Source organism: Typha angustifolia, chromosome 12, assembly GCF_048772165.1.
Source record: "Typha angustifolia cultivar Huaian chromosome 12, ASM4877216v1, whole genome shotgun sequence".
Classification (NCBI taxonomy): Eukaryota; Viridiplantae; Streptophyta; class Magnoliopsida; order Poales; family Typhaceae; genus Typha; species Typha angustifolia.
Window position 1 is genome coordinate 7,609,801 of NC_133250.1, and position 27,620 is coordinate 7,637,420.

Here is a 27,620-nt window from a genome sequence, read left to right on the forward strand (position 1 = left end):
AAAATTAAAAAGAACATATAATTATATTAACAAAGCAAAATTAACTTCATAAACATAATAACTTCTTTATGAAGTACATGACAAACTAAACCAACATTTCATTAACTAATTCAATATAATTTTATATAACAGATTTGACTGTGTAAGTGACACATAAAAGCATATCACACTCTAGCAAGTTCTTGAGAAAGAACTATTAAAATTATCTAAGGTTGGTATCTTGTAGAAATTCAAAAAATAAATCATTTAAAATGCATATATTTGATGTCATTGAATAAGATCATAAATAATTATTACCTATCTTTATTAGCAATTAGATAAAGCAAAAATAATCTAAAACAAAGATGCCTAATAATCTTTAATTCATTTTTATGTAGTAAATAAATTATTATCTAAAATATTATACAAACTCATGTGTTCTAAAATATGTTTCACCGTAATAGAATTTGATCATCTCGTTTCGAGGGGCACAACAAAAATTATCAGGCTTATTTAGACATGATCATCGGGCGGGCCGGGCCGAATTCGGGCCGGGCTTTTCGGGCCAACCGGGCTTAAGCATTTGTTCACGGCCTGACTCATCAATCACTCGGGCCGGGCCGGGTTTGGGCAGGGCTAGAATAGTCTAGCCCGTTACCGCCCGTCGGCCCATGAGAGATCGGGCTAACCGATCGGGCCGGGTCGGCCCGACCCACCAATCACTCGGCCCAACCCATATTTTAGCTATTTTTAGGATTTTGTTAACTATTAGCTCATTTTTTTAAAAAATATTTATATTCCTCCATCTAAAAAAAATTAAAATTTTTTAAAGGTGTGCTTAAAATAATGCAAAACGGTATAATACCAAAAAATTTCACTATAGCAGTGGTAAATTACTTTAGCAGAATGCAAGGTACTGTAGCATAACGGGCGGGCCTAGTTGCGGGCCAAACGGGCGGGCTTTCAAGCCGGGTCGGGCGGGCAAAGGGTTGGCTCGTGCCGCCCATGGGTAGTTCGGGCTCGGGCCGGGCCGGGCCTAAACCGGGTCCGGGCCGGGCTTAGCCCGATCCAAACCGGGCTGGGTCGGGTCAGGCACGGGCGGGCTGAGCCATTTGATCATGTCTAGGCTTACTAGGGCTCGTGACTTCAATGAACAATCTCTTCACGAGAGGGAGTAGCTTAAATAGAAGATTGAACATCTAATTATAATTTTCTTGGATTCATGAAGATAGAATCACATCTTTCAATTACATATTTATATTCAACTATTTAAAAGACTAATCAAAGATATCTATCTAATGCTTTTAAGCCTTTCTATTAACACTTTTTTTTTTAATCTTTCTTTCACCAAATTATCTCAAATATTTCAAATTAATCAAGTCCACAATGTAATGTTTTCTTTTATTTATAACAATATTATCAAATTAATTATGAGGATGAAACTTTATGTTACATAAAATGAAGCTAATGAAATCAATTATTATTGAGAAATGGGTAAGCTTAGTGAAGCTGGTACATGTAATCAAGTGTGGCTTCTCTCAATTTTTTGGTTGATTTATTTTATTTCTGTTGAAGACAATCTATAGATTCACAAGTAAATTATAAGATTAACTAAAATAAATAAAATTAGAAGTATATAAAATGGCACAATTTTTTTTTTGATACACATAAACCCATGGTTATCATAACTAGATCGGACGTTGATCCGGTTCAGAGCTTAGTTCACTGGATTATTGGTCTAACCAGTGGTTCACCCAGGGGAATCGCCGGTTTTCTAAAAATATTTTAAAATATTTACATAATATATATAATTCTAAAAATAAAAAAAGCTATAAAATAGTATAATGATATGTTTGATTACAATGGTACCATGCTGGATTAGTTTTTCCTCTAATTCTTAGAGGTGGTGAAAGTATAGAATCATTTTCTAATGGAGTGGCTGATGAAGACCTTTAAAATTCAGATACTATAACTACTTCATACTTTCATGTAAAATTTAGTAATGCATCCAAAAATAAATCAACAAAAGGTATTGGATTTACTCAAAAACGAAAGATCTAAAAGATTCAAAGAAATAATATCGGTATGGGTTTATAGTTTATTCTAAAAAAGATTACAGAGGCAATGGATTTTACTTACCTTTGATTTGTTTTATAGTAGCAATCAATAAGGCCAAGAGGTTTAGTGATGAATATGAAGACAGACAATAGAGATTAGAGAATCGGAGATTGCAGTATTGAAGGATGACGGAATTTGGAATTTGGATGGTCATTCATATTTCACCCTTTTCCCATTTATATTTCACCTTTTCCCAATTAAACTCTGAGTTTTTTAAGAAAAAAAAAATTAGCTTATTTTTGGACTAAAATACCCTAAGTAAATATCAAGGATAATTTGGTTATTCAGGCATTAAACGACCCGCTCGGTTCATTAAAAATCAGCCAGGTTGCACAGGTTAGTAGTTCAACCGCTGAGTCAGTCGATTTTTACTGTGGCGTATGTTTATCTGGTTTGATAATAAAATCAAACTAATTTAGTGGTTGGTTTATCGATCCAACCATCCTACTCGGTCTAGTTCTAATAACTATGCATAAACCCTCTAAACTGTTAGAAACCTTTAATTGATAGAAATTAACGGAAGAAAAATTAGAGAGGTTTTTGATGGTTTAGATGTTTTTACTTTACAGAAAATGGAAAGGAAAGAGTTGTCGAAAGACAATTTTACCTTTTAATGTGATTTAAAGAAATTAAAATTATTTAATTGTATTTTAATCATTTCTTTTATTATAATTTTTCTATTTATTATTATTATTATTATTATTATTATTATTCTCTTCTACTTATATAACGATGATAGAATCTTATTTAAAAAAATATTGTGTTGAGATATTAAGAGTCAGTAATCTACTCTCGGTTTGTTTTGAGTTTAGAGAATTGTTAACTAAATATTTTTTTTTATCTTTTTCATATCTAACTACGTTTACTTTCGAAACATTAAGACTAAAAAAAATTAGACTAACTAATCGAGTTTGAAACTTAATATCAAACCAAACAAGGCCCTAAGATTTCTAAGTACTTAACTATATATATCTCGGACTAATATATTGGATCGAAAAATTAAGATGAAATTAAGATTCATATCCTGAGTTAGATACATAACCAATTCAATGTCAAATAATTTGGATCCAATAATACCCATACGAATATATATTTTTGTGAAGGCGAGATCATCCATCATTAAAATATCAATCTAATTCATATATTGATAAACTCGAGAGGCTAAATGGCTAAGTCATGATTGAGATGCAATCACCGGAGACATTGACTTTCTTGAATCGGAGCTTCGCTGGTGGCGCGTAAGCGTAACTCTATTTTCGCATGCAACCCTCCACAAACGCTGTCGCAAAAGTCCAAACTTCCAAAGGGATAGAGCGATGTACCACTGGGCCGTAGCTACTGGTCACGAATGAGCAAAATTGCACCTTTAGGAGAAGGTGCTTGATACTTGATAGACTCCTCTTCGGCGGAGTAGGTGCGGCAAGAAGCACTGTCCACCGCGGGGAGACGGCGGTTGGTGGCGGCTTGAACTGGAACTGCCCCCAACCAGGCGGCGCCAAACAAGAGTTGTAACCCTAGGGGTCACGCTAGGAGGCGAGGACAGTGGAGGAAGGCGGGAGCGAAGTGTGTACTCATTTCGTGTTATCCTCCGCTTCCAATCTCAGCGTTTCGGCTTCGTGCTCCGCCAATGGGATTTAGCCTCCCAGCAGCGGTATGTATGAATTCATCTCTTCTCCCTTTCCACCCCCTTTTCCCGATTAAAGGTTGAAGCTTTTGGTTTATTAGTATAGGATTTCTTGTTCTTTTCACTTTTCTTAATCACTGGCTGTGGGTTTGCAATGTTATAGTGCTTGTTGTTTTTCAGTTCTATGAAATAGGTTAGTGGAGATGTCCAAAGTGGTTATGAATGATATGCAGACTGCAGCCAGTGTGGTTTAAGATAATTTGTATTGAAGGAGCTTCTATTTGTAGAAAGAGTTGCCAATGCTTTGGAGCTTTAGCATGATTGAGCACTTGAAATGAATAATTTTTTAGTTGGGATTTTCTTGCACGAATATAAAATAAGAACCTATAGATTATGCTTGATCGAGTTGATTCCACTTGGAGTTCCGTATATGTAAATCGTGATTCAAATGGTTGATTTGCAGAAAATATAAAGGCGGATTGCCATATCAATTATATCCATTCTAGAATCAAGATTAGGTCAGGCCTGATCCAGCAGGATTTAGAACTGATATGTCTAGCGTAAGAATCTCTGTGTCAGACATCTTGTTTGAAACCATTGTATAGCATCTTTGCTACTGTGGAAAAACCAAATTAGAGTTTATTATTGAGACCCTACCACTGTGAGTCCTAGACAAAAGTTCAAACTTTTGAGGGTACATTTTCATACAGTATCTCTTATGGCAATTCATGTACCACAATGTGGTGCTCAGCGAGATATATAAGAATTTGGCTATCTTTGATTGCAAAACACATGAATCACCATGATGTATGGTCATATAGCGTCTTGTATTGCTGGATCAGTCTTCTTATTAATTTTTAAGGATGTTTTGCTGAGTTTGCAAATCCTAAGCCATAAAGAAATAGGAAGAATGACATGAGGCCAAGTTGATATCAAAATTAAGATTTATCTCCTATGGGGAGATTGTTATTATGTTTTATATTTATTCTATTAGGAAATGAAGACCAATTTTGCATTCCAATAACAAGAATTTAATAATTGAAGAAAGAGGAAAAGGAAATAAACAAAAGAGGAATGACAAGAGATAGATATAGAAAATAGAGGAACCATGTATTGAAACGAGTCCTCTTTTGTTCTTGTCCTTTAAACCTAGGAACTCTATAACTATACACAAAATCTTCTTAGGCTAGACCTTGAATTGCCATCTCTAATGTAAAGAATGAAAGGAAAGAGAAGGAAGCCAGTATTTCCCTTGAGGTGTCTATTGATTCCACTGTTTTTGTTTGGTTTGCCCCCTTCATACTTCATAGTTTAGATGTGGTGTGGACTGACTCCATTATTTTTTCTAGAAGGGTTGTAATTATAAACTCAAACAGAATATTTCCTAATGGCTGCACTGTGATTGAACTCACTACATTTTAAAGCTAACTAAAGGATCAGCAGATCACTATGCTCTTTTGAGGTTTTGGTCTTAAAAGTATATAGGAGATGCCTGTTTTTGCCAAATAAACACTCGTTGCACATTTCGCTTGTCCATTCTCTGTGTCATGCATCATCTTTCTTTCTAATAGGCAGTTAAAACCTTGTACTTTCATCGTTCCAATCCTTACTGTCTTTAAATATGTAGAAGATAGTCCCTAGTGTTGCTCTGTCTTGTTGATCTTTCTCATTATGAGGAAGCCATCTTCATTTGGTTTTTTTCCTTTATGAATATTATAAGATTAGCTTTATTCTTCGCAACAGTATCTCTTTTTACTTCTCCCATTGCAATTCAGGAGAATTTTTTGTTTGATTTTGCCAGAACAGTTTAGCACTCAATTAACATCTTACATCATATAATTCAACAATTAATTGTCAAAATCTTTGAAGTTGGCACTCTGCATGAAATATGGTTTTCTTCCCTTCTATGTTACTTGACACACGCCAAACTTTATATCATGCAAAGGACAAAAGAAAAGTCAGTTTGAATGTTGTCAAGTAAAAGTTTCAACTAAATTGCTGGAATGTTGGAGAGTGAAATACTGATCATCAAATGTTGTTCCTTTTCTTTTTCCCCTTATCACCCTATGTACCTTTTACATAGGATTGCTGTCCCTTCACTTTTAGGGTTTAAATGACTAGTCTAATTGTATAACATTTTTAAATTTTGGATGAAATATTGATCTTGACTTTCCTAATAGTAGTTTCTTTTGAAGTAAACATTCTTCATATCTTTGCTGAACCTTTAAGTTGTAGGCATGCATACAAAATTTGAGATGGGGCATTCATGTTAGAAGAACCCGTTCTAAGAAGGATTATCATGAAGCATGTGAGATTGGTGATGTTATCTGCCTGGCTTCCAAGAGGCGTGGTTTCGGGACTGAACCTGCTAAGAATGATAAGGTAAGCTACCTGCTAAGCATGTGAGATTGGTGATGTTTTCTATTTTCCTTTTCTCTTGATATTATTCCCATGTATTAATTTTGCAGGTAATTCTACTTATTGCATTGGCCTTCTCTCATGAACTCTTTCAAAACTATTCCTATTATAAGCAAGGAGCTCATGACTTGCTTCCAACCTTTTGGGTCATTTTCAACCAAGGTTTTAATCCTACTGGGATTATGAAATTTAGAAACTGCCAAGATATCTGTTGTATTAAGAGGATTCTATAGCTTATGTACGGTTATTTCTTCATCTTCAATTGTTGTTATTCTTCTTCTCTTTTTGAGTTGTAATTGGTATAGAATGGTGATCCTCAGAAATACTTTATGAGTTTATGTTACACGCTCTCTTCATTATTTACTGATTTCTTATGGAAGCTTGCTAAAGAACAGTAGATATTTTTATTCCTTGAATTGATTTCTATTAGCCAGTATAACATAGTTTGTTTATGAAAGAAAAACCCTCTTTTTAAATATCTCAAAACTTATTTCCATTTTGTTATACAGTTATAGCCATATTCAGTATAATATAATGTATGAGTGACATCCTAAACTACATGGTCAATTATGAGAAATGTTTGTTTTTTTTTCACATTTATTACTATACTTTGTTGTTATTTCATATCTTTTTCTTCTTAGAATAAAAGCATGAAGAGACCAAAAGATAACACACGTATAGCATTGGAACCAAGGTAAATTATCTTTTCTTTGTAGATATTTTATACTTCTTTTTGAACCAGTCATTTGTTTAACATTTTGTCTTGCTTGTTCTAGTACCATATTTCATTCTTACACACCTCTGGAAGTACTAATTTTTTGCATTCGCTGACCCTGTAACCTTTGCTCTTTGTATTTAAAGTTTTAATTTTTAACCATATAGTTGCATGTAATATAAATTTTATAAGCATTTGATTCTTAGTGTGTAGTAAAGTAGTATTGTGATTAAGCACAATTTTGATCAATTGTCAATAAGCACATTTTTTCATAGTGCTGTTGGAGAATTGCCATCTTTGGTTGTCCATGGCTTTTGCAGAATTTCCAAGGCATGTTATTCTTAAGAATTCAAATTTTGAAGTTCGAACATTCTTTAACAAAGGGAGGATGTAAGAACCTAGTATTGATCCTCATAGTTCGCATATGTAATTATACATTTTGAATTTTATAAGTACTTTTGCCTGTTATAATCAATTTTTAACTATGCTTGATTATTCAAGGTTAATCTGTTGAAAATTTGATCATATGATCAAATCCAAAGTTTTGATGTTGGGTGTTATTGTTTATATGTTTGCAAGTAGTGTAACTAGAGCTTGTACTTTGTGTCCTAAATAGAGCCTTACTTAGAAAATTTGTCTTTAATTGGATGGAGTTAATGCCACTTGTTTAGAATTTTGTAACGCTCACTTGATTGTAATTCTTTTATACTCCAACACCCCCCTACATTTTCGGGTTTAAGATATTTTAATAGGCCCAAAAAGTGGATTTGAATTAAATGGGTGGAGATTTATAGTTTAAACGGCAAATAGGCCTGGTAAGATTCCAATCTAGGACTTCCTTCTCTGATACCATGCTATTTTAGAGTTGAGACATCAATTACATTATTTTCTAACAGCTCTGTAGGTTCACCAGGTCTTCTACCTTTCAAATTGTCTTAATAGGTTTTATATCTTTCGAAATGTCTTATCAGGCAACAATGGTCGTGCCACAGGCACGGCACGTGCCGTAAGAGAAGGAGAGAAAAAGATAAAAAATACTCACTTTCGCCATCGTAGTCGTTGTCACCTTTGCAGTTGCCGTCGCCATCGCTTACCGCTCGCCGATCGGCGATGGGTAGCTTGACGACGAGGTCGATGGTGAGTGACGGAGCTATTAGGAAGGGTGGCGTGCGACACCCCTCGTGCCACATGCCGGTACGTTGCCGGCACGACCGTTCATATTATCAAGTCTTATACCTTTTAAATGTCTTAAGAAACACATTGAATGACCCATAAAGTTTAATTTCGTTGTAGCATCATATACAGCTTTCAGTAGGAATTATGTGGCAATAGCTAAGGCAACAAAATCATTATGTCCTCTTCTTTTAGTGGTGAGTGAAAATATCAACGTCATTGCAGTATTGCACAACTTCATATATGCACATAATCCGCTTTTAACTGCTAGCTGAACTTGTGATATTGGTATAGTTGAACACAATAAAATTTGATTATCTATACACCCTTGATTCAAATGGAGATTTGACTTGAAGTTCAGAAGAGATATAAGAGCTTGTTAGACATAGGTTAGTGAACATACTCATGTTAGTACATGATAAGTCCTGTTATCTTTTGTATACACAGATGTTTGATGCTTGAAACCTCAATTTTATCATATTACTCGTTGACTCATTGAAATCTTTAGTCATTTCTTAGTCAGCATGACAGACTTTTTGTCTCATTCATTTATTTCTGTGGTTGGCAAAATTTCTGGTGCAGCAGAATAATTTCTGGAGAGCCGAAGACTAGGAATCAAAGTAAGTTCTTTGTATGCTTGCAATAGTACATGAATTTTTATATCTTTCTCTCTTTTTTGAGGTAAGTCTGTGTGCTTTCTTATATTATGACAATTGGATTGGTTTAGATTTAAAAATACCTTCCAGGCTTCTACTGTGCTTGCTATTACCATTTTCGTTTAACTGAAGGATACTGTCACGACCTAAAATAGGAATCATGATCGGCCATGCATCTCAATATGCTTGAGATGCACGAAGCCTTATTAATACTCTCTACGTGTACGATGGCAAAATAAATAAATAAAATGAGAATGTGCTTTATTAAAATTTTAAAACTAATTGCAATAAAGATAAAACAATATTAATGTTTTTGAGTCTCTAAACTAAATGAATAAAACTTCTAATCTAAAGCATAAAATCTAAAAGAGCGGAAAGGTAAATAGGTGAATATGCAACAATATCTATAAATTAAACTAAAAGCAACAATATCCATAACAATATGCAATAGGCATGCTCTCTAAATAATAACAATGATAACGATAGAGAGATGTCACAACTTGTAACCTTGCACGTTTTAAATATATTAATATCTTTTGATATTTATACTGTCATATGTCTCAATAGGTCTAAACCTTGTGGATCCACATCAACTAGAAGTCACATCGAAATGACGCTCGGGACTTTTATTCATAGCTGAATCGGTTAGGGTCATCAGATGGTATCATCCTATGATCAACACACTCTGTCTTTTCCTCTAACCGTTGAGAGAAGTTAGAGTCATCTAGAAAATTTTCTCATTTATCCTAGGACTGTTCCCTAATCCCGTCAGAGTCATTTAAGAAAGTCACCGCAGTGATCTAATTTAGGACTTTCCCCTGGACTTCCAGATAGACTTGAGTCACCATGGAAAATCGCAAGTGATTTATACCAGGACTGTTCTCTAAGTCGTACCAATACTAGTTTCATTTTTTTTTTCAAAAATTTTAATATTTGCACGAAGTATGGTGATGCACTGAGTATAGTAATTAAATGCACATAGAAAATATAATAATTAAATTTTCGCACATACGGATGAAATAAATAGATTTGCACATAGAAATTGCAACAATTAAATTTTTACACGGAAGGGTGAAATAAATAATTTGCACACAGAAAATTTACATGGTCTGACAAAGATACGAAATATAATAAAATAAATATGTGAGTGAACCCACTCACCTGAGTCTAGGCAAGACAACCGAAATCTCAAATCTCTAGCTCACGTACTAAAAATCACCACATTAAATAATAAATAATAATCAAAATTTTAATTTGAATAATAACAATATTTCTAAAATTTAAAAACCAAAAAGAACTAAAATGGGTTTAAATTTACCCATTGGATTGGGCTGGGCTACTGTTGGCCCAGCCCATTCCAAAAAAAAGAAGAAATTTAATTAATCGGGTTGGGCCGAGGCCCGGCCCAAAACTAAGTGGACTGGGCTATGGGCTAACCCGCAGCCCACCCACTTAAGTGGTTCGGTTCGGGTCAGGTTTGTGGATCCGAAATCCAAACCCAAACCGAACTCGACTTAAAAGGAAAAAGGGGTTGGCTCGGGTTTAACCCGAGCCCAGCCAACCACTTTCTCTCGCGACCGACGCGAGAAAGAGAAGAAACGAGAGGGGGGGGGGGGGGGGGAGAGTGACCGCCGGCGACCCCCGTCGACGGCGGTTCACTACCACTCTCCACCACTCGGCTCTCTCTCTCTCTCTCTAAGTGGAGGACTCGCCACCGACGGTCGAGGCCGACGTCGATTGGATCCACGAGGGCTCCCTAGAAGATATCACCGACACCGGGCTTGCAGCACAAAGCTTCCGATGACGATGCCATTGCGACCCGAAGCCGCCGACCGGCCAGATTTGCCGGTGGAGCCGAAAGCCCAAATTAGGTATTTTCGATTTACCCTATTAAACTTTAATTAAAATTTATGGGTGGGAGAAGGCTTACCAACGAGTTGCGTGGTGGTTTCCGATGGCTCCGGCGGGCCGATCCCACAGCGATAACTCCGACGGTGAGGAAGAAGAAAGCGAAAGAGGGGAGGAAGAAGAGAGAGAAGATAGCTGAGATGATTAAGCAGAGAGAGAGAGAGAAAAGATTAGGGTTTTAATTTATAGATTAGAAGGAAAATCTAGACCTAATCCGATCCGGATTAGGCGTGATTTCTCTCCTCGCCTCGTCACGTGCTGGACGTGCAACCCCTCCCCTCTCAACTTCTTTTTTTTTTGATTCTGACAGATACTGTCATTTGTTATCTTAGAAGACGTTAAATAAGGGTTAGTTATATTATGACCCTCTCAATTATCACTTGGTATTACTTTTATCTCTTCAAGAAAAATCTCAAAAAGTTGATCTACACCTCTGAATTACCTATAAGGGTGTCGGTATCATTTTTACCCTCTCAAGAGAAAAAGTGGACCTGCACCTTTGAATTACCTAAGTGTATCAGTATCACTTTTACCCTCTCAAGAAAAAAATGGATCTTCAACTCTGAATTATCTAAGTGTATCACTAAGACTCCTCAGTCAGTAGTTAGCTAGAAATTTATTAGAAATAATCTTAAAATATTGACTATTTAAATAGATGGACAAAATGCCCTCACCTTTTGCTTCCATTTTATTTTTACTTCTCTTATTTCCTTCTTCCTTCCCTCACCTTCTTCCTTACATCATCTCTTTTTTTAATTAGAGAGGAGAGTTGGGGAATGAGATGTGGGATAACGGATATGACAGAAGGATATGAAAGGAGGATGAGGTGATTGACATGGTTACCATGAAAAGTATTAAGAGAATAGGAAGGGAATGAGAAGAAGGAATGAGTGAAAAAGAGTATTTTATATATTTTTACTTCAACTATGCCCAACTTCACTCCATTATTAAATCATTTTTAAATAGGGGCAGAATTGTAATTTGTCATTTTGTTAAAGGCATTCCGGGGGATTGTAGGATTCTAATACTTCCAGGGGTGTATCTGCCCACTTTTCTTCTTTAGGGGGTAAAAATGATACCAAGTGATAGTTTGAGAGGGTTAAGATGTAATTAACCCTTAAGATAATTATTAATTATACTAGGTAGGACTATGGTAGTATAACCTCTTATGGATGTCAAACTGGTTGTCCTCTGGTTGTCTTCTGAAATCTGAATTAGGCCGAATTGTCCTTTTATCTTCAGAACGTGAAGTATTAACTATTGCTGGGGCTTACTTTCTGCTGCCAACACTTTTGGTGTTCGTTGCAGTCCTGTGGCCAGTGTTAGTTTTCCCAATTTTTTGAGATTTCTGTAATTTTGTATGCTTAAGTCTTAAGATCTTTAATTATGAGTTCAAAATTGGGTTGAGGCATGACGAATGGAGGGTGGGAAGTGCAGCTGTTATTGTAATCCATGGGATGTAGAGGGGGCTCTCCATATGCAGACTTGATAATCATATAACAATCTCTTGAACGACAATCTTAAATTTTCTGAATGTTACACTGACTTTGCCTAACATAATAGTCATATAACAGGCCTTTTATTGATGAAGTTTGCATTATGTAGCACATTAGCTTTTGATTTCTACAAGATCCATTCTGTTAATTAAGTTGGACTTTGCGACCTGCCAATACATGATTCCACCTAACATTTTCTAAGCAACTCATTTCAAATTGAGTCATGGACAGACGAATTAGGAAAGTGAAGGTTCTTTTTCAAGCCTTTTTTTTCTGAATAATTTTGATAGCTACTGGTATCATGACATGGCAAGATATGACAGTCTTCCATTTCTTTCTTTGACCTGTAAAGATTTTAAAAGAACATAAGACCTTGGAATATGAGAATTTTTGTTTCTTAAGTACCACATGGCCTACAATAAAGTAGGCATCTAGATGAAATTGTAAAAATATGCTTATCACTATATTCCTTAACCTGGATGGTTCTTTTGTGGTTGCATTTTTAAATACATCTCTGCCACTTTAACAGGCTATATATTCAGTTTTGGGTTATGAACATGCAAATTGCATTTATTTTATTTGAAGTACTTTGCCTTGTGGTTATGGAAAGTGAAGTGCTCAAGACACTTTTGGAATATTGATATTTGGAAGGTGGAAGCTAGGGCATCCTTTATCCAACTAATATTGTAGCTTGAACTTCTTAATCGTTTTGCTCTTCACTTGTAATTTTACCTAATGTATAACAAGATATTGGGTATTTTGTGTTTTGTTTGATTCACATCTATTTTCTTATTCTATCTTATATTGGCTTCCTACTTGTAGAGATACCGGAACTAAATACTGGTGGTGGTAAAAAATCAAGCAATGTCATCTTAGATCAGCAATTTCTAGAGAAGGTGGAAGCAGTTAGAAGGTACAAGACTACAAGTATATGCATGGCCTTTTTTTTTTTCAAATTTTTGAAGATATAAATACACGTCTATACAATCCTAACTTCTTGACGTAAGGGAAGTTTGCAAGTAACCCCATATGTTACTGCTTTATTGTAGTTGAAACTCTGTAATTTTATATTACAGTATTGTCAAAAAGCACCCTATATTTTTCGAAAGGTGATGTAGAGAGGAATCTCTAGATTGTAGGATTAGAATGTAGTTAAATTGCTAGAACAAAGATAATAACACAAAAACAAATAAACTGAACTATTGAAATGCAAAACTAATGTTTCTTCTTTTGGAATAAAACCATAGGAAAACTGATGTGAAACTCACATTATAGATTCTATGAATAATGATGATTAGAAAGAGAAAATAAATGGGTTTCGCACCTCCTTTATCAACTAGGGTTTTACACCCAAAACTCACATTGGAGATAAATCTTAAATCTTCATTAATCCCGATCGAGTAAAAAATTGGCCCCCCCACCCCCCACACACACACACCCACACACACACACACACACACACACACACACATATATACTTTACAAATGACAATAAGCAAATAATATCTGAAACAAAAACAAATATAACCCTAAACACCATAAATAACAAATGTATAATAAAAAATAATTGACTTAAGACTGAATTTTTGATGGAAGAATTGCGTATCCATGTAATATGTCGCTGATGTTTGCATCATTCTCCCCGAGTGGGAGAGAACTTGACTCCATCAAGTGTTCCTTGCAGCATTCATATTGTTTCAGTCCTACAGTTTTCTAACACTCTAAGTCACTTCAATTAAGCTAATATCATCAGATCCAGGGATATGTTTCACATCTCCACTCTTAAGATAGGGTTTCACACCCAAGTTTTTTTGATGATTAGACTTGTCCTTAGTGACATTGAGTAGTGGATTGAGACTTTCCTCGTACTACTCTAGTCCGTTAGGTTTTTACTGATCCAAGTCACTTCAGTCAAGCCAAGTATCTGATCTGGCATCCTTTCATATGAGCTATACTTTAATCATGTTGGCACATGTATTTAATTTGTTTTAAGTATTCTGTAAATGTATCTGCATTTTGGTATTATATTATGATCCAATTTTCAATTGTATATATAGGTCTGCTCTTGAGCAAAAAAAAGCTGATGCTACCAAAATTTATCAAGCTATAGATTACGATGCACCAATTGAATCAAGACAGAGTACAATTGGATTTGGTACCAAGGTCAGTGCTTCTTATCAGATACTCTTAATTGCATATAACTGAGATTGATAAATATTCAGGCTATTAGAACACTGCACTGATGCAAGACAGGTGGGAGTTGGCATAGCTGTTCTTGTTTTTGGTTTAGTGTTTGCTCTCGGGGACTTTCTCCCTTATGGAAGGTAACAATATATTCTATTTTAGAGGCACTTTTTTCTTGATTAAAATGTTCACTATAATTTGTGAGAAGTGGAATTTACTCTGTTTCATGTTCTCAAAACGAGGTACTTATTGCTAGTTACGGTTCTAGCTCTTCTGCATGATCATTGTTACTTTTTTGTGCATCCTCATGACCCTTTCTTAGTTGTATTGCTTCATTTGCCAATATATAACTGTTACTTGAACTCACAATTAGGGGTGTAAATGAGCCTAGCTTGAGCAAGCTAAGCCCAGCTCAGCTCGGCTCGATAGCATTATATTCTCAGCTTGAACTTGAGACGAGCTAGATAAGTCTAGCTCAGCTCGGCTTATGTCCAGCTCGATAAAGCTCGAGCTCAACTCGATAGCTCGATAAGTCATGGGCTTGATTGAGTTAGGCTCCTCCATGTACCCAATCACGCCATGGCGTTCGTCGCCGATTGCATTTGGAGTTTGCTGAAGCCCATGGTCCAAAACATGGCCAAAGTCCAGGAAGCGACATACAAATTCCCCTAATGATTATGCAAGTCACTAAATTATCAATACCATTTTTCGTTCTTATAAGTGTCCTTGGAACTGTAATTATCAACTTTTTGGATGTTCCATTCCTTACTATATTCCATATTTTGTCAAAATATGGAAACAACTTATTTATTCACCTTGTTGGTGACAGTGTTGGCCCTACCAAGGATGCTACTGTGGTTGAGAGAAAACTTACTGATAAGGAGAAGGAAACCTTTCAGGTATAAATGATAAAATATTTTAGCTTATTGGATTTTGTCAATATTGTTTGTTCTTTATATAATGCTCTTATAGCAATAAGTTAAAAAGAATTAGATCATCTCTAGTACAAGAATAAAACAGAAGAATCTCTTCTTAACCAAAAGAAAGTTTCATAGGTAAAACTTGAGAAACTTGAGAGTATACCACTTGAAATGAACTTGTGAAGTTCTCTGGCTGACATAGTTTCATCATGTGATCATGAACATCCTTCATTCTGCTTCTTGCGTCTGTCTTGGCCAGATGCTACCATATTTTGAAGTAAACCGACAAAAATGTGGCAGCTCTTATATCAATTATTGCTGGTGGAATGATTAATTTAAGTTAATCTAAAAGTGAAAGTGGAGTTGTTTAAGACTATAATGGTACATCCATTATTAGTCTACTCTTCACTATCCAAAAAGTAACTGGTGATTGATCCAGTCTTATGCATTTTCAACAATCTTCCTCATAAGCCTTACAAGTTAGAATCTTTGATTTCTTGGAAACACTTTTAACTACCTATGTCCTATATCATACCAAGATGAATTTGCATTATCATTGTTAATACATGGTTTGAAAGATTCATTGTTAAAAAAAAAAGGTCATGGCATCCGCTATGGTGGAATTGCCTTCCCAGTGCTGCGCTGTTGACATGGTGATAGATAACGACAGATTAAAACCTAGTAGATTAGAACATGGGGGCTGCTATAGCAGCCTATGATGGATTTGGCAGCCGCCATGGGTTATGGTCATATCAACTCCTCAATGGCAGGTTGTAGCCCATTATGCCTTATTCGAGCTTATTAATCAATAGACATAAGTACATAGCCTATATTCTTTTTTTCAATTGAAGACTAATGCAAAGGGTCATTAATTATCTCTTCTCACTGTTTCCTAAGCAAGTTGGAGAAATTTATACTTGTGGACAGATTTTTAATTCAGTTCTCCATAATGTTATTTGCCAAATTGAGATGAATTTTTTGAACTTACCAAGTACTCTAATAGTTTAACTTGTTAGAGCACAGTGGTTTTTATATTTTATATTTTAATACTCCATCATTTATAGACTTGAGGCATTTTGAGAGACCCAAGAAGTGAACTTTGACTTAAATAAGTGAAAGTTTAATATTTTAAATAACAAATGTAGGATTCAAACTTAAGAGCTCTGCTCTGATACCATATTAATGCACTAGCTACTTTAAAAGCTTAAATTGTTTGGGGCTATTTGATTAAGTAGAATAAGTAGGTTATTTTGGATTAAACTTTCCTTTATTTCAAAAAATTCATGCCAAATGTGGGATAATGTTTTGGAATAGAAAAATGGAATAAACCCTCTCATTCTAAATATCTTTATCCTAGATTTTAATTGGGATAAATTTTTTGAAATATCTTAATGACTTTTTCGAAAATGCAAATGACCTTTTGCCCTCATTTATAGTTATATATTGTTAGTTTAGACTCAGGTGGAACCGTGTAATGTGGCTATAATATACTTGGTAATATATTATAATTTGTTTATAGCGAATAATATTTTGATACAAGATGTCCATTTGTGATGCTATTTACATTGTGAATTACGATGAATTAAGTCAAATTATTTTTTAGCCAAAAATTGTAAAAATAACCATGACATGATAATATAATAGTTGTAAATAAAATTACGATTTATATTTAATTTTAAACTTATTTCCTATTTTTCTCAAAAAAGAAAAGAAAAGAAATAATAAATATCTATTTACATAAAACTCGGAAAAATGCAGCATAGTCAATTTGATCATTTTAATCTCTTATTCCAACTATTACATCCAAACACCATTTTATTCCATATTTTTGTTCCAACACTTCTCTCTCGTTTTGCAACCAAACACCCAATGAGAAATTAAAATTAAAATATCTAGAATAAATCCTTCTTTTATCCGAATTCTAATTTTTTCTTATCTTGCAACCAAAATGGGGCCTTTGAGAATGGTGGTTTATTTTATATTCTGACAAAATTATCATGAGCAACACTTTTCTAATTAATGTATTGGGAAGTGACATTCTTAGAACTCATTAAATGACTTACTTTTGTGTTGTATACTTTTTGTCAGAGGGCACTGGAAGATTACGAGGCAACACTTAGCAAGTCACCTAGAGATCCTACTGCTCTTGAAGTAAGTACTTCACTCTTATACATAGATGATACATGAAGCAAATCTATACTTCTTTTTACATAAATTCTGCTGTTTAGATCCATTCTATCTGTGAACTTCATGTAATCATGTATCTTTACAGACTCTCACACTTTGCTTCTGCAAAAGTTCACTATTTTCAAGATAAAATTTGAAAATTTTAATAAGTCAGTAGATACATCATGAATCAAACAAGAAGAAAGAGCAGATCATATATCTTCCAATGCGTCATCACAGAGCGGACAACCCAGAGAACCATTGAACCCTTTATGGTAGGAGATATTCCAAAGGCCCTCTACCCAATCTAACCTGTTGATGACCAAGAAAAGAATGACTTTAAGGGAATGGGGAGAGAAGGCTCTGGTCGCAGTCATCCTCCTTACTAACTTTTTGAAAAGCATGCTAGATTATGTTCCATTGCCTCTTATCTCCTAAATATATCTAAACAGATGTCAACTTAAAAAACAGCTATACTTTATGAGAAAAAAGTTCAAATCTAAAGTCTAATAATCATTTTGGGGCGTCAAGATGTTCTGGAATTTATGCTTTCAATTTCTAATTTTCTATATCTTTCATTTCGAAGCTTTGTGACTGGTTTACTTAGTGATAGGTTTCATTTCGAATCTTTGGAAAGTGTCTAGAGAAATGAGTAAAATGATAGGTTTCACTGTGGAGAGTTATCTACATCTTATCCAAACTAATAGGCTAACTAGAGTAATACTCACCAGTCACCACATTTTGCATGCTGCCTCCTTATGCTGATACATTTGGTGTCTTTCAACTATGCTATGTTTCTTTGTGGCCATTTGTGGTGCAATTATTATATAGACTCAGAGGGAGAAAACGTCTGCAATGATGGGTTAGATACCTGTAGCTTCTCTATGATAATTATAAAAATTTAAGCATATACCCTAGTATATTTGTTAGAACTTCTCTTTATTCCTGGGTAAATGACAGGGAGCAGCGGTCACATTGGCAGAATTAGGTGAATATGAAAAAGCATCGACATTTCTTGAGAAGTTAAATAAGGTATGGTTATTTAGTATCCTCTATTGTGCCTTCTGTTCAGAGGTTCCTCAACAAGCATAATGCCTGACCTCATTGTCCTTATTAATTGAAAAATGTTATTTACAATGTTCAGGAAAGTCCTAACAATTTTGAGGCATATCGTTTGCTGGGAGAAGTTAAGTACGAGCTGAAGGATTACGAAGGGAGTGCTTCAGCGTACAGAAATTCTTTATCTGTTAGTATGAACAAATTTTTGATTCTGCAGTTAAATTTTTTTTGGCAATTATCAGGCAATTTCTCCTGTTGTCTGTAAAATAATTTGTTTTTTAAGCATTTATTTTATTTCTTGCAGACTTACTATTTATATCCTTTTTCACTATTTTCTGACTAACCCTTTAACAGTTATCTGACAGTGTTGACCTTGAAGTTCTTCGAGGGCTTACTAATTCATTGCTTGCTGCTAAAAGACCTGATGAGGTTTGTTTTAAGCCGTTTAACAGTAGTTCACTATTTTTTTATTGATGAAATTGTTGGCTTAAATTTTAAAATTTTTTCATTTAATTCATAGGGAATAAAACATTAGCATAGGCAATGTAATGACAAAATTACTAAAGCTAATAGTTCCTGTGATAAGCAGTTCAATTTTTGTTCTAAATCCTCCTTCCTCACCCAAATTTTCTTCTTTACAATGAAACAAGTGACCATATAGACAATGTGTAAAAGAGTACTGTTTCTTGCATTTACTTCTCTAGTTTTTGGGTGATCTTTAATACTGAAGAAACACTAAGAGCATAATTTAGCTTTAAGACCAGAAATGAATGTGCTGGATGGATCGTTATGAGTTTTAATTGACACAAATGGATTTTATAATGTGAGAGATGTGATCAAATTTAGAAATTTTAATTGGAAAAAGAACGTTTTGATTCAAACCCCTTATCTCTTAGGATGATAATAGGTCTATGCATAGGGATCTTAGTCCTCTTAGTAAGTTTAATTTCAGATTGGGGTATGGTTGCTTAGGTGAAGGTTGATTTTGTTTTCGTTGCCATTCTTCATAGTTATGCAAAGTGGTGCTATTGCTTGTGATCTAATATATGTATTTCTTCTTTGCAGATGGTCTAGCTTAATTGTATCATTAGTAACTCCTTTTTCTTTTCTTCTGTTATAATTTAATAACTGTTATTGCAAGATTTTCCCAAATGTGCTTTTGAAGGGTTTTCTTTTGCTCTTCTTATGAAAAGTGTGACACTCAATTCTCCAGAAGTTAACCTTTCACTGAAGTTAACATTTTCAAACCTAAGTTGCATTTAACTTTTTCAAACTGAAATCTCTTATTGTGAAAACCTCCTTTTTAAGATTCTAATTCGTTATCCTATGTCTTTGATTGTCTTGGACACTTCAAGACTTCATAAAGATTTTCATATGAAACTTGGAGTTGTTCATCTTCACAGAACTTAGTGTTGTGTAAGGCTTAGTACCAACTCTTTTACTATTAGCAACAGTGAGTACCACATGAATAGTTCCAGTGCTGGGGCTTTGGCTACATTTCTCATCTCTTTTCAATTCCCCATCTTACATAAGGAACCCATGAGATAAGGACTAGACTTCAATTTTATACAGTACCAGATATGAAGAATAGTTAACCCCATGAGATCGCAGGCTTGGCTATGTTAAATTTTCTTTGATTATCATCTCATTTGCTTTAGTGATGGGTTAACCATCAATTAGGTTTCTAAATGGAGCTGCTTATGTGCTGTTATGATTCCTAAAATAACAGCTTTTCAAGCTTTTATAATGCTTACTGTGATTATTGTTGGTTCGCACAGGCAATTCAAGTCCTTCTGTCAACCCGGGAAAAATTGAATGAACAAAATCAAATGCCTCCAGATAATCTGGCAGATTCAAATGGTAATGATTTAAAGGAAAAACAGAAAATTGACCCTATCCAAGTGAGTTCTTTATCCAACTATATTTACCTCTGTACAAATAGCTATTTTTTAGTTACTCACAAATTCTACGTTTATTAATAGTGAAAGATGTGAGCATGGACTACTGATACTCTCTCTGTTCACTCCCAGAATCCATCTGTGGTTATCGTTGTCATGCACTGGTTTTTTATGTCTCATCTTATTATTTTGATTAAGTTTTCACCATTAGATCCTATACAATATATATATTGTGTGTGCTTGTGCATGCACGCTAAACCTAGGACCCATTGCATTCAAAATTGATTCTCTTTTTAGTAGAATTTCTGAAAACTTTAGGAAGCTTTGCCTCTAACTAAAATGTAATCCCACAAACTTGACAAATTATTTGCGAACTTAACAAATTCAACATTTAACACTTCCATTAAGATAATTAACTTTTCTCAAATATAATATAGACAATCAATAATAGCATGAGTTACTAACTTCTGATTTTTATCTTACCAGAATAATGTAAATTTCTCCCTTATTACTTGCCCTCCCACCCTCGGGCCTTGGCATTACCTATTGGCATGATAAATAGATGGACCTAATCAGGATGGTTTGTCCATGTAAAGAGGGCCACCATTGACCTTTATAAAATCTGGATGTGGTATTAAAAAGACAATGGAGGAATGAAAATTTTAAAACTAGTGTTTCACTAGAGGGTTTCATAGAAGCCTTGATTGGTGTGTGTCAGAGACTCGGAAACTAACAAGGTTGTGTTGAATCCCTTGGTTGATTCTGTTTAGAGGTGAATTTTCAAAAAGTCTGTCTATATGATTTACTGTTGGGGCAATTGATTTTTTTCATTCCATGATGTGTCCAATCAACGATGGTACCTCAAGGAAAAATTCTTTTTTTGAGGTAATATCTAAGAAGGTTCTAAAATCAATCGAAACCACTCTGCACATAACATAGTAGCTTTATTGCATATTTTCGGAGATAGTGGGTGAATGCACATGGTTCTGGCCAGTGATAAGCAATTAAGCACTCATTATGTATGGAGTTGCTTTCTGTCAAAGAATTCCTTTGTATATTTTGCAGCCTTATTGTATTGGCAGAATATCCGTAAACTCTAGAATCTTGCTTGTGGAGTGTATCACAAACTAATTAAAGTATATGCATTTTCTCTAGATGCGAGCCCGATCTTTGTTTTCCTGATGCATATATGCATTGCGTTCTACCAACAGGTTGAATTGCTTCTAGGAAAGGCCTATTCTGATTGGGGCCACATAAGTGATGCTGTTGCGGTTTATGATAAGCTTATTAATGAGCATCCAAACGATTTCCGTGGTTACTTGGCAAAGGTACTTGTCCATAGGTTACATTATGTCCTTTTGCTTATTTTCATTTGTTTCAACAGAAAGTTGGTTGCAGGAAAGAATTTTAACATATCGATGTTGGTTGAGAAAATGATGTGTAGTCACAGTATCTGCAATATTTATATGTAGAGTAGATAATGGGTATTAAATTATGCTGGAAAAGCTAAAGAATGACCATTCATTCTGTATCGTGAGATTTAAATTATTAAATTACTGAATCAAATGTTTTGGAAAGCAGCTTGATTAGCCAATCCATTATTATCTCTCCTTTCCTCAAATTATCTGGAATGTAGTTTCTTCTACTTTTACTTACTGAATGGAGTGTAGGTTAGATGATATTCTGTGGAGCCAAAGGCTTATAGTCTCAGAGATTTCAATTGTAATTTGACAGGGAATCATACTGAAGGAAAATGGTAAAGTTGGAGATGCAGAAAGGATGTTTATTCAAGTAAGTAGTTTTTGTTTGCTTTGTTGTATAATAATTCTATTGTCTGGGCTAAAAGAAAGTCATCCTCATATTTAACTTTGGATAGAATCATAAAATACATAAAATGCATGCATAAAGGCTTAAAACACATCATATTGAAAGAAAAATGTAAAGTTGGAGCTGCAGGGAGGATATTAATGCAAAGTAAGTTTTGTTTGTTCATATTTGTACAGCCATTATCTTGGTAAAGAGAAAGTCATGCCCATATATTTAACTTTCAGTGAAATACATAAAATGTATATGTCATTGTACAACCTTATCATCAGGGTTTTCGGTTGCAGTTTCTTCTCTTACATGAACTAATCAGTTACCATAATAACTTGAAGCATTTTAACTTTCTGAATATAAAATGTTTGTAAGGGCCTTTCTGAAATTTAAATGCTCTCATTTTCTTCGTGTACCGCTACTAATTATTTGTAAACTAAATCTATACAACTTCAACTTAAGGAGAAAAGGATTGAAGTAGAATGGAAATTTTTAGCATGTAAAAGTTTTAATAGTGGTGCATTTCAAGGTTCTTACTAGCCATCTTGGATGCTCCTTGTGATGCTTATGATTCAGCTAATCACTAGTTCAACTGTATTGTGCGTTGTGTTTGAAATTTTAAATCTTATTTGTAAAGAATTCAAAAGGCTCCACTCTTCCTTTATGCTTATGGTGTAAATCCTCTCCTCTATAATACTAGAGAGATGTTATTTCTAAAACTTATTGCTCTAAGATCTAGTTCAATTTCCGTGCAAGAAGAATCTTTTTGAAGTAGTTTTTTGTACAAGAAAGTAAATATATTTGAACAAGCTATTTGCATAACAGTTATATTCTGGTAACTTATAAACAGGACAACTGAAGTTATGTGAATAATAATTTTTTGAGAAACTTAAATTGGTATTACATAAGTGATTAACTGCACTGTGGCCATAATTGTAAAGTAGTTTTCTAGGGAAAGGACTATTGAATTGGAACTATATGTACTGCGACGACTTTATAATATGTGTATGAACAATCTTTATGCTATTACTTGAAAGTTATAGTGGCCTAGGGTAGAGCACAGGAAAGGTTCAAGTAACACTCGATAATTTAGCTACATCATCTCTTAGTATCCACCTTAATACATTAGTCTTTTGAAGGATCTGCAGAAATATTGTCTTACCAATACATATGGTTGGGAATTTCAATAGTTTACTTAGCCCCTGTTTGGTTCCAAGTTAAAGGAATTTCTTATTCTAGATTAAGAAACACTATTCTAAATATGTCACCAAACATCAACTTATTCCTATTTTAGATTAGAAACACTATTCAAATTATTCCATGCATAACCCTAGTTACAGTTGCACTGTTGATTTGACTAATGCTATTTCACATGTCATGTCAAAAATCATCTCTCATACCATCCATCTATCTCATTCCACAAAACAAAAGTTCTTGCTCAAATTTTTTTTAAAAATTTTTTCTCAACCATCTCCTCTCCTACCATCCACCTATCTCATTTCTTACTTATATATGCATTACATACCTACACGAAATGAATACTTTAATTTGAATTTTAATGTTAAATGTTTGAATCAATTTTCACTTCTTTTTTGTACTTTTATCTTAACTTTATATCACATTAAAGATATTTATTATACCATTATTCTAGTTTACAACCAGACACCCTATTTTCTTACTCTAGATTAGATGTGAAATTTTAAGAATAAAAAAATTAGAAAAGCTACTCTAGATTTTCTTTTAACCGGAAACTAATTAGGGCTATGAAAATGCATTTTGGATTCTTGGAATATCATACACCATATTGGGCCTATTTTGATAAATTTTTGTTTTCCTCACTTAAATCATTTGGATGACAAACAAATTGTAGTTAGGGGCACTGTACTAATCATAAATGGTCGTGCCGCAAGAGAGGGAGAGAAAAAGAGGAGGGAGACTAGCAGTGCTTCACTTTTGACCTCGTCATCCTCGCCGTCGTCGTTTGCTACTGGAGATGAAGGCATCGTTGCATCCCACTCGAGGATGCCAATTCGGAATTGCAACTTAACTTTTTTATTCACTCGCTCGACCTACCCAAGGTCCTCTTCCTCCTTAGTTTGGATTGGAGCTAGGGCAACCACGACATGACGATACCTTCATCGACGGAGCTCTCTGGCACGATGGGTGACGACGACGGTGAGGTTGGCGGTGACGGAAGCTCAATGGCGAGCAAATTGCCGCTAAGAAGGGTGCTGTGCGGCACCCCTCGTGCCACGTGCTGATATGCTACCAGCACGACTTGTGTCGGTCAGCACGGCCATCATTGATACTAATGATATAAATGAAGTTCCAAGTATCCTAAATTTTGTGGCATTTTAAAATCTAAAACTAAGGGAACCCATGGCATGGGAATTTGCTCTTAAACCTGCCAATGCTTTACTTCTATTTCTATAATGATAAGCTATAGCACTCCTGAATTTGATGGACTAGGTATAGACTAGATGTCAAGTTCTTCTAATTCATGGTTAGTCTTCTTTGACTTTTGAGTCGTGAACAGAACCAACTGCCAGGCGCAGGATCCAAGATCAACATAAACAAGATACTGCACATATGGAACACTTTCGACTGCCCATTGTTTCTTGTAATTAGCAGCATTTTTTTTTCAATGTACCTCAATCCTAAATTAGCAAAACCTAGTTTTCCCCCTCAAGTGTTTTATGCTACTAGACTTAATGTGTGTCGAGATTCTTTTTACACAGAAATAACACATGAAAGTGGGGGAACTATTACCCAATACTAAATGACAAAGGACAGAAAGCTGGAAAATCATGAGGAAGACCATTTTCTTACCTCCTTGACTTGCAAATTTTCAAATAAATTTGCAGACAATGACGAGAGTTGAGTACAATCTAATTTTACCTCCTAGATTTCCTGTAGTAAATAGTAATACAGGTCAATATCATGATATTACATCATTCTGGTGGTCAAAGTGTAATAATCCCTGCTGTCCATTATATGTTCCTGATCATCCTTTCCATCATTATATTTGCAAATTTGGAAACTTTCTGTAAAGTAGGCACTAAACTTATACTTCCAATATTTGATGATGGAGCCTCGATTAAGCATGAAGCTGACAACATCTAATCTAATCACACCGCGGATTTGTATATTATCATGTGTTCTCTGTAAGAATCTAGAGTGTGAAGGTAGTGCATATTTTTTATTTGAATGACTTTGCTCTATACATTTGATCTTCATTTCTCTCGTGTTTCCATGTAGGCAAAGTTCTTTGCACCTGATGCAGCTAAAGTGCTTGTTGATCGATACTCACAAAGATGATTGTTGAGAAATGAGAATTAGTGTTCTCAAAAAAATTAACAACAGGATGGCTTCCTAATATGAAAATGGAGACTTGCAATTGTATAGTAAACTGCAAGTAATTGTTCTGTCACTTGAAAGGCTTTTATGATCTCTATTGATCAATTTCAGACTGCTAAATCCTAATGTATATCTTGTGAATACAGTTTTCGATGTACTAAAGGATTGCAATTAGCTTGTGGCTACCAGTGATCACTCTTATGAAGCTTCAGTTTATTCATCACTTGTAGCATGTCCATATCTTGGTGTTCTTGTATTTATTTCCAGAGTCAAATATCTTGACTTAATCAGGCAAGCTTCGTCCCTACGAGAATCTATTTTTCCCCATTAGATTTATCATAGGAACAATCTCTTTGATGATTAGGGGTAAGACTATACTTTTTTGTCCTCAATTTTCATGGACGAAGCTTCACAAACTAAGATGAAATTTCTTTTTGATTTAATATTATTTTAAATGAAAAGTAGTTTAACACTGGCTTCAAATTATTTATAATTTTCTAGTTTTTCTCTCTCCCTTTGTTCCATATAACTTTTGAAAATTATTATTTTGTCCCAGATTTGAAAATACCTATTGACAACTATTAATTTACATTCAATTAAGAATATTTTCATTATTTGGTTTAAAATGTCACCAATTCTTAATATAGATTCACTATCATTCATTAATTTAGTATTAATTTTATGCCATATTAAATGTTATTATTATTCTTTGTACTAGTATTCAACTAAATAATAGAATAACTTATTGGCTTAATTATGCTTTGCCTTCGTGTATTTTGATCTGGTATCACTTTACTCTCATATACTATAAAAGCGTATAAATCTCCCTCAAACTTTTAAGAATCTATAACCTCTTAGATGTTGTTAACATATATCCTAAAATTATCTATTTGTTCCTATATTATTGGAGAAAATATTATGATTTATTATTAGCTGATAACATAAAATCACCTATCAACACTTATCTGCTATTGATTAGGGCTGTCAAAATAATCAAGCTGGCTCAAGCTTAGCTTGATAATGCTTGATTAAGCTTGGCTTGAAAATGAGTTGAATCAAGCTTGATCTTCAACAGACTCGAAAATGATTTCAAGCCAAGCTTATCATGAGCTAGCTCAATCAAATAAGCTCAATAAGATTTGAAATAATTATTATATATATATATGAGTAATATTTTTTAGACTGTGCTATAATTCTATTATATTCTAAGATTTACTTAAGTGGATTATTATTTAGTCTGATCATATAGAGTTTAGTTCTAAATTTTTATTCTATTAGTTTATAATTTTCAATTAAGCTTTATTTTAAAGCTTGATTCAAGTTTAAATCAAGCTTAATTTAATTCAAGCTTGATTAGGCTCGAATTTGGCTTGACTTGGTTAAGACTTAAAATTATTTATTGATCGGCTCATTTAAGCTTGAGCTTAAAATTGGCTTGAATTGAAATGATTCCAATTTAAGCTTGATCACAGAATATAGGCTCAAAATTAATTTTAATTCAAACATGATCAGAGCCGGACTAGATTACGCCCCTACTACTGATTAGCTACCATGCACCCCACCCAATGCCATCACATTACCGGTTGTGCCTAGTTGAGAGAACAGAGAAGAAAAGAGAGAAGAGAGAACGAGAGAAGAGACGCTTCACCTTCTTCCTGAATTCAATATGCCTCACCTGAACTTAATGTGGTCTTTTATATAGTTCAGCCTAAGTAAGATGACGAGGGTAAAATTATTTAAAACTTAACTTTTTGGCCCTTTACGAGAGTAATTTGTCTATCTAAAAATAATATATTATTCGCATGTTTGGCATATGAGTTTTAACTCACGGAGAGCTAACGGATAAATTTAGTTGTAGCTTTTTAATAGCCTATGGAGGTATTTGTATGCTTTAATAATATAAGAGAGCAAAGTAATACCGGATTAAAGAATAAGTGGTTAAAATGTACTAAGCCTAACTTATATTGGTATGAGCCGCTCTTTTTCTGGTATTAAAATTAAAATATTTATTTTAAAATTAGTCATATTCTATAAGTGAAGTCTTTAAAGACGAGTTATTTAACTCGGCGCCTTTAAAAAGAGTTTCAACAATTTAATTGCATTTGATTTTTCAATTTAATATCATATATAATTT

The 27,620-nt window shown here is 34.3% G+C and overlaps 1 protein-coding gene across 4 annotated transcripts; it reads left to right on the forward strand.

Moving 5' to 3' along the window:
* Positions 1 to 3,298: 3,298 nt before the first annotated feature.
* LOC140771942 (uncharacterized) lies at positions 3,299 to 25,709 on the forward strand. Of its 4 annotated transcripts, XR_012106239.1 has the most exons (17): positions 3,299 to 3,748; positions 5,957 to 6,103; positions 6,781 to 6,833; positions 8,610 to 8,647; positions 12,910 to 13,000; positions 14,145 to 14,250; positions 14,341 to 14,411; positions 15,101 to 15,170; positions 17,280 to 17,342; positions 18,318 to 18,389; positions 18,502 to 18,603; positions 18,771 to 18,845; positions 20,195 to 20,317; positions 21,526 to 21,642; positions 22,049 to 22,105; positions 25,388 to 25,544; positions 25,633 to 25,709. XR_012106239.1 is itself a non-coding variant. In XM_073113791.1 (16 exons), exons 3-16 carry the CDS (start codon positions 6,790 to 6,792, stop codon positions 25,445 to 25,447), a joined length of 1,089 nt encoding a protein of 362 aa, XP_072969892.1. In that variant the 5' UTR covers positions 3,299 to 3,748; positions 5,951 to 6,103; positions 6,781 to 6,789; the 3' UTR covers positions 25,448 to 25,709. The 4 variants fall into 4 exon arrangements, 3 of the variants coding, with proteins under 3 accessions (XP_072969892.1, XP_072969890.1, XP_072969891.1); XM_073113791.1 differs by having other exon boundaries at positions 5,951 to 6,103; positions 25,388 to 25,709; XM_073113789.1 differs by having other exon boundaries at positions 25,388 to 25,709.
* The last annotated feature ends 1,911 nt before the right edge of the window (positions 25,710 to 27,620 follow it).